At 34.4% G+C, this 10,625-nt stretch overlaps 1 protein-coding gene across 1 annotated transcript in view; it reads left to right on the plus strand.

Moving 5' to 3' along the window:
• LOC149780575 (centromere protein N-like) overlaps window positions 1-10,270 on the plus strand; it is a 40,706-nt gene extending 30,436 nt beyond the window's left edge. Inside the window, exon 9 of the mRNA XM_089937689.1 lies at window positions 6,477-10,270. Within this exon, the coding sequence (XP_089793815.1) occupies window positions 6,477-6,713 (237 nt within the window). The 3' untranslated portion in view covers window positions 6,714-10,270. The remainder of the gene's footprint in view (window positions 1-6,476) is intronic.
• The last annotated feature ends 355 nt before the right edge of the window (window positions 10,271-10,625 follow it).

Raw genomic sequence — 10,625 nt, forward strand, 5'->3', positions numbered from 1 at the left:
GACAGTAATATAGATCTTTAAAACCATGTTGGAGATCAACATATACATTTAATATGAACATGTCTTGAAAGCCAATTATCGGCCAGTTGCACTTAATTAGGATATCATTTCATGACACATCTAGTACCTAGGGATAGATAAGCCTTAGCTGGCCCCTGACAGTAATTAGAAGATTTTTGTTTCTTTAGTTGTCAGGATATAATAGTGTACAGAATTTTCATAGGGTTTGGCAAAAAAATCTCATATCTGACATAAACATTGCAGAAAGTCCCATAGCTTACATAAACATTGCAGAAAGTCCCATATCTGACATAAACATTGCAGAACAGTCCCATATCTAACATAAACATTGCAGAAAACTCCCATATCTGACATAAACATTGCAGAAGTCCCATATCTAACATAAACATTGCAGAAAGTCCCATATTTGACATAAACATCGCAGAAAGTCCTGTATCTGACAAACATTGCATAAACATTGCAGAAAGTCCCATATCTGACACAAGCATTGCAGAAAAATCCCATATCTGACATAAACATTGCAGAAGGTCCCATATATGACATAAACATTGCAGAAAGTCCCATATCTGACATAAACGTTGCAGAAAGTCCCATATTTGACATAAACATTGCAGAAAGTCCTATATCAGACAAACATTGCATAAACATTGCAGAAAGTCCCATATCTTAAACATTGCATAAATGGAAGCTTTGATGACACTTTCCACTCTTGAGAAAATCTCAGTAAGATAAAAATGAAATTCTAATGGAGTAAGATGTAAGTGCCTAGGTGCTCTTTTTGCATTAGTAATTAAATGATGGGCAGGTCTGTCCTATTTATGAAAAGAAGTGACATTTTTATCCGTACGGTGAATAATATAACAAAGATCCTTTCTATGTTAAATGTCACCAAAATATGTCCCTTGTGAGTTACTCACTTCTGCAGTGCTTAATTGTTGCCAGTGTTGCTACTAGAGTTGATTATACCCAGATAAAGTCAGTACAATACATTGCAATATAGATAATTGTATAGCAGTATGCATCAATATGTATTGCTACCAATGATACAATTTGAAAACCATTTACTAATGCCCATCATCACATAGGTTTGTAGTTATTTTTATATTAAATAATATGTTCTACCAACTGTGTTTCTCCTTGTTTTGAAAAAAACAAATGAGAAGGCTCTTCTGTATGGTCAGGCAAAAAAGAGATTACAGATTGAAGACAAGAAATGGAAATTCACTTGAAATTAACAAATGAAACTAGACTTGGATTAATGGGTTTCCAAAGAATGATAGGCTTAACATACTGTTAGCTTATGTATTAAACACTGGATTTGACTTAAAAACTGATTTTTTGAAAGTCGTTCAATCAGAGCAGAAGAACTGGACATTGCAGTCCAACTCGGGACAATATTCACAGATGGATGATGGTGATGCTTGTGAGTTATGAGATTAATAATCTCTCCAGAATACCATACACTTGCAAAGCACTTACTACATACTGCCCGTGATTAATCAATTTTACCTTCCTGGTTGCATTTAAAACCACAGCGATTCCCAAGATCACTTTCTGTACACTTACTGGGCACAAGATCCAGATTCACTGATGACTGACTAAGACCATCATTTGACTGGTTACAACAAAACTTCTTGCTTCAGTATTAGGTTTTGAATACATAAAACTAGTTCCATTACTAGTCTAACTAATGTACAGTTAGTAGTAAAATACCAATATGGGAGATTTGTACCAACATGAACTGCAAAATAGTAGCATAGAGATATATTGATATATCATCACAACCCTAATTGTTATTAAATGTTGCTGTCCTTTTAAATACATGTTTATCATGTTGGAGATGTGTGTAAAGATTTTTTTACATTTTGTGTGATAGTTTTGTTTTTTCTTTCATTCTGTTTGTGTCCAATTTGTTAATAGGGGAAAGAAAAAAATTGAGAAAGATAAAATGAAGAAAATCAAGAAGTAGGCAAATTACACAGATTTTGAAATAAATCCTTAGTTTTATTCATACTTAAGAACTAAAATCCATTTATGAAGGAAATTGATCAGTGATGCATAAAAAAGTAAGTCGTCTATCATTTTCATGATATTGTTATAGTTTGCATTCCTCCATCATGAAATTTTTTCAATACTTTAGACATTTTGAAAAGAAAATAAGACAGTAAATGGGAGGATTATAAAATTTAACATGAAAAAATTCAGCGCTGTTGCATTATCTTTATGTATACCCAAAAATGTGATGAAGATCCACATGCAGAAAAATTCTTTCAGGTGTTTAGCACGAAGGAAGGACATGAACTTAAAGTCCCATGGAAGGTTGCTAGAAAACCCACTTGGTGTTGATCTTTACCTCTCTTTTTTGTTTTCTGTATCTGATAAAATAAATCAGAGTTTACAAATCTTATTCTCTTATGCAATTCCATAACATTTTTCTCACTAATATTATGTATATTATGTAAATTGGTCTTTGCACAGGACTGGATTTCAGAGATAAGCCTGTACCTGAGACAGAAATTATTGATGAACAAATAGCAGTGTCCCAATATATATTATCAGGGTTAACACACTACCGAGAAATCAGGAAAAAGTCTGGAGAAATTATAAATTTTTCCTGACCGTGAAAAGTCCTGAAGTTTTGCAAATATTGATGAAAATCTGGAAAAAACCTGGAAATTTTCCACCACCACTTGACGCCCGATACAATCACATAATTGAGTCGTAACTAAACTGATCATGAGTTAAAGTTATCGAGTTCTAACCAGAATATTTGGAGGGTGCAGTATGTATCATCTGGATGCTTGCAGTAAACATATATGCTGAATCAATCCAAACACTCAGTGGATTAGATTCGTCTGGTAGACTTATTTTCAAAGTCAGCTCAATATCCTTATCTTTCCTTATGTGGAAGCTGTGAAAAGCATCACAAGAGGCAAACATTGTGGTGGCAAAGCATAGCTGCTTACTGGATGGCCTAGCAAACTTTAAAACATTAGATAGTTTGATACATGCATGAAATGGATATGAAAATTATTTATTTCTCAGAAACTGTGAATATTAAAATCAGAGTTGATGAAATGTGACCTGGTACTCAAGATTTGCATTGCTAGTTTCATGAGTACACAAATCTAACAACCCACATTTTCAAAAACTAAAAAAATATTAAATGAAAGTCATATACTGGTTGTAATAAAAATACAAAATGAAAGAACACAAAGTTTTTGATATTTATATATTCTGAGAACAACTTCTGAAGTTTTGTTGTATCACATGACTGCCACGTTGACATGTGCACTTTGCTTGATAAGTCAGACTGGCCAGATTTTTACAAAAAGTATCTGACTTTTATTTAATATAATTGAATTTTTCTACAACAACATTAAAATGTAGTTCGTTGCTGATATCACGTGACTAATGGACTTTCGATATCATTGTTTGAGATTTGTGAAGTGACTAGTAATGCAAATGGTGAGTACCAGGTTAAGTTTCATCAATGCCGTAGTTTCATCTAGTCTGTCAGCAGAATAAAGACATAATGATTATAATATTTGCCATTTCTGAGAAAATAAATCATTTTCCTATCAATTTCATGCAGGTTTAAGTCAATATAACATAAGTTCAAATTTTCTTGGCCCGCTGGTAAGCGACTACCATATGTCACTACTGCATGGTGGCGGCGAAATTCCAAATTTTTTATATACAATTGCAGTGACCCCAACCTAAATGTGCAAACATGTAAAATGGGGTGGGAATAATCTGAGGAAACCCAGGTTAGAAAACGGACTGCTGTTCGTTTTAAACCAAATTTGTAGTCCAAATTGTTGAATCTCAGAGCTGAAATGAGAAATTGTCGTCCCTTGTATTATATATTAAAAAACATTTAGAGCCCCTGTATCAATATAGGTTTTGGGACTGGTTTAACAAATTAAAAGAAGACAAGTTGATTTTACAGAAAATTCAGACCTTGTTTGTACAACAGTATATACTTTTGAAGGTCTTTTGTCAAAATTTAAATCAGCCCTTTTGAAAAACCTTGTTTGGGATTTTATTGACACAAATAGATTAAGGTTTAAACACTCTTTGTGACAAAACAAGATTCTAATTATTTGCTATAGAATTCTTTTGAATTAACGGTTTGAAAGGAAACAAAACTAATTTATGTTTAGGACCAGAGTGAATGCAGAACTTCCTTTGCTTGTGTGTTGAATGCAAGCATCATCATGATCTGTTTGTATTGCTAACCACTTCAGTTGACATTGTCCTCTGAGCATTAAAATCAGTTACAAACTTTTTGCCGACATTTGCATCATGCCTGGGTTGAGACCAATAGTAAACACAGTGGCCCATTAGGAGGCCAGAGAAGGATGCACTGTTTCCTGCTCAAACAACATTTAATTAGTTAAATTGTAATTTTAACGACACACAAGACACATGTCCAATTAAAGGTTGATTGTACATGTACAAACATCAGGAAGAGAAACTTGGGGGAACGTTTGTAGGGTAGTAAAGAATGTGAGCCACAAGGGATTCATGCAAAGTATAAAGGGACACAGATGACTGTGATGTCTGCAGTGTGGCAGTTTATAGTGATGTCTAGCACTGCGGCATCATGCTTCAGATGTAGTGTCATGTTCCACCCAGTCACATTATCCTGACACCAGGCCAACCAGTCCTAACACTAACTTCTTAATGCTGAGCGCCAAGCAAGGCAGCTGCAACTTCCATTATTTATAAGTCTTTGGTATGACAAGACCAAGGTTCAAACTCACGACCTCCCACACCCAAGACAGATGCTCTAACCACTTAAACAACTGGAACCATCAAAGTAGTATAATAGCTGACTACATTTAGTTACTGACAAATTTAGGGGGCAAAAGTGAAGTTGTGAATGCATGAAACTTGGCAGTGGCCAAAATGAAGACAAGGGACCATTCTGACTATGGAAGAATGTGACTGTATTGAAGGCCCCGATTTTAATCCATATGTCACATAACACATCATTTGTAATAGTAAGAAGATGATGCATGTTGCAACTTTATGACTCCTTTCTATATATTCTGTCATCAAAGTACAAGAATGAAGGTACATATGTAGCATACCAGCAAGATAATGTTTTATGGGCCGATATGTCAGTTACAGCATTGTGCACAATGAACAACAGAGTAAATGAAGGTGTTCATTCACTATCAGAGGTAAATTGAATCCTGAAATCCAGTTTCCTATAATTAGTAAGAGAGTCCTGAAGATCTGGAAATGTGTTGAATAAGAAAATCTGGTGCTGTAGACAACAAAGAGTTGTCTTAAACTTTCAGGTTGTTTAGGTGTCAAGTAGTCTCTCAAGGAGCCAGAATGCTCTGCTGCTGTGGGTGCAAGTTGCTTGAATCAAGTAATCTGTACATGATATTTACTGCTCCATGGTTATTTCTTGAATAGAGTATTTGTGGGTGTAACTCAGAATCCATTCACTCTGTATAGATATATAGCGGTTAGAAAGCAGTTATGCAAATATCACAAATAAAGTTGACTGAACAAAACAAAAATATTTAAAAGAAAGGTCCTATTGTGCTAATAGTAAATAGATTGAACTATGTGAAGCAAATCAGAGTAATGATATAAAACATAATGTAAAACTTGGATAGACACCACTAGTGCATAATAGACCACAAATTGTAAATGAATCCAATGATCATCGCTTTATAGGAAGAACTGAAAACTTCTAAATAATACTGAAATAATGATCACTACAGAGAAGGGAACATATCCAAAAATGATGAACAGTAAAAGACAGTGGAATGCTCACATTCAGTAGGAAAACACTTGCATGCACTGGTTGAATGATAATGTCTGAAGAATTGGTGGAATCTGCACATGGCCTGATGCTTTCCCTGCTGTCTCCTCTAAAAGTTATACTGGCCATCATGTGTAGCCTATTGTGTAATGAAAAATGGCATTAATCCCCACAACAACAATGTAAGCATTCAAATAAGCAACAACCAATAAGACTGATTTCTTTTAGACCCAAAGTAAAATCTTCTGCTAGGTAAGCATGTCTGAATATTTTATTCTGTGTAAGAAACGACTGAAAAAAGAAAAGGAAAAGCACCGATTAAAAGGAAAAATCTTGCGGCACACTTCCAACTTATAAACCAATCTTTAAATGGACAGCTAATTTATTAATGATTTTAACAACATTTAATGACATTCAAGTTTGTTGGCAATTAGCAATTTGGATGGCAATTAGCAATTTGGATGGCAATTAGCAATTTGGATGGCAATTAGCAATTTGGATGGCATATCAGGACTATGTAGTGACATTTGACAATATAACAAAGCCATTTTTAAACCCTACCATTTAAGATGAAATGTCATGATTGTTTTAGAAGAGAGTCTGCAAAAAAAGTTAAGCATGTGTACTCTGAAGGAATTGACACTATTTAATATTTCATATTTTGCAGGTGCGAGTCAGGTTTAAAGATGCAAAGAATCTTGGTATTGCAGACCCTGATGTTCCAATCACCTGTCAGGTGAAATTTGAGGGACCATCTGTATTAGAGGGAATTCGTAATCTTGGCAGATGTGGCATGGCCAAATTGCCTCTCCCTCAACACTTAACTAGGATCACGTCCCTAGCCAAGAATCATTTTGTCCTTGCTGATAAGGGAGAACTTGATTCCAAACATAAAAACAAATGAACTTTGGAATTCACTTACTGTTTGCTGTTATTTCCTGACTTCTGCCAGCCTGGATATTGATATTTTTGATGCAAAGGCAAGCATGTGAAAAATATTTTATTTTTTTGGACTGTGGTGATTAATAATACTCAAAGATGACTGATCGAAAACAATGTTTTACTGAATTTTAAATAATTAAATTTATCTTTGTTGGAAAAATTTGTTGTTAGACATTTAATTTTAATTCTGTGAATTCAGGGACACAAAGCAATATTTTTTAGGTATGTGAAAAAGACAGTTTCCATTAAAAATAGAGAACATTTCAACAATCAAGACAAATCAATCCTTAAATGGCAACCACATGCCAGCACCAGTTAACTGTTTTAGCAGGGTTATGCTTAGTACATACCATAATAAATCTGCTTTGATTAAGCAGGGATTTTTTGTAATCAAATTTGACAGGATTTCCTGGAATCAGACTTGTACAATGAAAGTATGTTCTCAAGGACCTGAAATCCCATGCCAAATAAGTAAAATTATCAGAGAATTTATACTACTTCTTATATGCGTGTCCCCATGAAATGTATTAAATTCCTCACGACACAGCCACTTTTGATAATTGTATTTGCAAATTTAATGTAGTACTTTTCTAGAATAAACAAAACATGCAGCCACCTTACCAAAATGAGCTGGCTGATGTCTTGTTTGCTGATGTGACTGTTGTATTGGAAGTATGGTGCAGTTATAATTTGTGAGACCCTGTGAGATCAAATGCAGAATGGAGCATCATTTTATAACAAATAATATTGAATGCACATGTTAAAAGAATTATGAAAGAATTTGCTTTTTTGCCTATCAATACCAACTGGGGCCCCGAGTGGCCGAGTGGTCTAAAGCGCTCTTCGTTACGGATCACTGCCATCTCACCTCTGTCTGCGGCGGTTCGAGTCTAAGATTCAGCCAATGTGGGTATGTGAGAAAGCTTGTCAGTAGCTTCTCGTGGGTCGGTGGTTCTTTCCAGGGTTTTCCGGGTTCTTCCTCCACCATTAATACTGGCCGCCATGTATAGCCTATCGTGCTGAAAAATGGCGTTAAACCCCACAACAACAACAACATCAATACCAACTACTTTAAAGGCACAATTTACTACTTTCTTACGTATTAAATGTGCAGGGGGTCGAGTCAGTGTTTAAAATTACTGATCTCGTGCATCCACATCCAGTTACATAGATGTGTTAACTTATAATTAAAATATTTTATTGTTGTTAGATTTTATTTATTGCATGAATCCATTAGGAGACACTTTTTCATGGTGTTGCACTGTCATGATATCACTGATTATTTTTGTGGGCTCTTGCAGTTGAAGTGGCATTTTGCACTAATATCAGATAATACATGAATTATAAGCCTTTGTTTAGAAGACCCTGTGTCACTTATATTCACCTAAACATAGGTACCATGTAAATAATTGTATACTGTCTCATGATTCATGCGAAAGATGCTTTCTCGATGGCTGAAATAATGTCATGTGATTTACAACAAAGGAAATACATACCAAAGTAACACTGATCATTTCAGCTTAATCCTCTTTTGAAATTTCATCATCCTAATTGTACTGTATATCTGTCTTAGTAAGGGAAATGAATCATTTGTTTAGTTTTCTATATAGGAATGGGGGAAAATTCAAATTAGGATTTTAACACTTGCAAGAGATCTATTTAAAACGGTGACTTTTTGTGTCTATTTAAAACCTTTTTGTACATGCATGTAACTATTAAATATAATATTGTATTTTAAATGTTTTAAATATCAAGTGTGTATGTGTGAGTTAGAGAGAGGAGAGAGAGATTCATTCATCTTGGATACCTACTGGTATCACTACCCACTAATGTGTCTTTCTATTGTAAATTGATATAAAATCTAAAAATAAAATTTTAAAACAAATTTATAAGAATGAATTAGTAACCCTGTGAATTCTGGAGATTGCAGAAGGGACTGTTTGAAAATGGCAGTAGACTCCCAAGTTCTAGGTGTCAAGAGTCATATGCTCCTAATTAAAAAATTAAGTTGAGGATTCTGCCAAGAGTTGGTGCTTGATTATGGGGGGGGGGGGGGCTGAAAGCATATTGTTGATATAGCTGACCCCCATTTAACTTCAGTCAAACTGTTTCTCCTTTTGTGCTTGAACTACTGAATCATATTTGATATTATGTTTGGTATTGGTCCTTTGGTGAAACAAATTAATTGATATAGGTTTTTGTTAAATCTGCCGTGATGACAGTTTGTCACGACAATCACTTTTTGTCTCCATTTGTCCATATGTCTGTCCTCATCCTAGAGTAATCTTAAGGTTAAAGTTTTTTTTACCTTGCTTTTATATGTACCTTTTTTAACTAAATAAAAGCCCGGCCTGACATAAGGGGGGGGGGGGGCTCTTGTTCTACTTACATGTTAACGATTAAGTTTTGGTTTCTGCATTGAAAATTTTCCAATTATTTCTAAACCAAATGTCCAACTTATTTTTCACAGGGAAATGTTTATTATAATTTGATACAGCTGGGAAAAGAAAAGAACAATGGGAAGGTTCTGAGAGCTGTTCTAGCAAAACATACCACTGGAGGGAGGCACTTTCAAATTCGGACAACCCACAACAGAAGCAGTTCATCCACTCTCAGATGTATTTTACATGAAAAACATTTCCTCCTGCAGAAATAAGCATATTATTTTACATAATTTCTGGCTAGGGGTTAGTGGGCAGTAGAAGTGATTTTAATTGTTGTTGTTGTACAGTTTAATGCCATTTCTCAGCACAAGATTGGCAATAATGGCGGCCAGAATAAATAATAGAGTAAAAAAACCCAGGAAAACTCCAGAAAGAACCACTGACCCACAAGAAGCTACTGCCAGGCTTTCTCACATACCCACATTGACCGAGCCTGAGACTTGAACCCACGCAGATGGAGGTGAGGTGGCAGTGATCCATAATGGTGAGCACTTTAGACCACTCAGCCAATCAAGCCCTCAGTGATTTTAATATTGGGTTGGGGACAGAAGCAATTTAAATGACAGCTAGTTGAAGGTAAACTTTACTGAATCCTTATAGATCATACAGTCAACTGCATTTTTGTATTTGTATTCATTCTTTATATTCAATCATCTTTTGTTCTTTCTTTTTTTGTTTGTTTGTCTGTCAGCCATGTATGTTTCTGATATTGTGAAATCAGAAATTTTCTTGGTGGCTTATTTGTAGTTGTTGTAGTTCAATTCCTTTATAACTACTAATTTAATGTCCATGAATATAGATTTTATTATAGGGATTTCTATTATAATATAAATCACAAATTTGTATCCTTATAAATTGTCATCCCTTATGACTATGTATGCCCTTATTAAAATGATTGCTGTTTTGCTAAATTTTCTTTATTTGCAGGCATGTTGCTTTTGATTTGAATGGTAGTTAAATTGTATTATTTTTAATGTATGGTCAGATGCTGTGATTCCTTATTTTTTTTTTAATAAATGTTTTGGTAAATAGATATTACATGATTTGCCCGAAAAAATAAATATTAATGCCTGTGGAGGTGATGTCACATTATTTCTGCCTACTCTTACGCTACATAATTTCTTATAAGAAAAATATATTTTCAATGCGTGATGTCTTATTTTTATGCCTTGTTGCATGACTAATATAAAATGTAAACTTAAAAAAGAAATTAGCATGCCAAATATTGTTTCATTATAAATTAGAGTAAAAAATGGATAAAAATCTAGGAAACAATTTATTCTCCAGTGTACTCTTTAGATCAACGACATTGCAGTTAACTATCTATTGTCAAAAGCAGAATCCTCATTACTATTGGCCTAACAGTAACATTCTGGACTTTGAATCCAGGAATTGCAGATTCCATCTCTCACTTCTAGTCTTTTGTATGA

This window comes from Sinohyriopsis cumingii, chromosome 16 (assembly GCF_028554795.1).
Source record: "Sinohyriopsis cumingii isolate HCF-2022 chromosome 16, ASM2855479v2, whole genome shotgun sequence".
Taxonomy (NCBI): Eukaryota; Metazoa; Mollusca; class Bivalvia; order Unionida; family Unionidae; genus Sinohyriopsis; species Sinohyriopsis cumingii.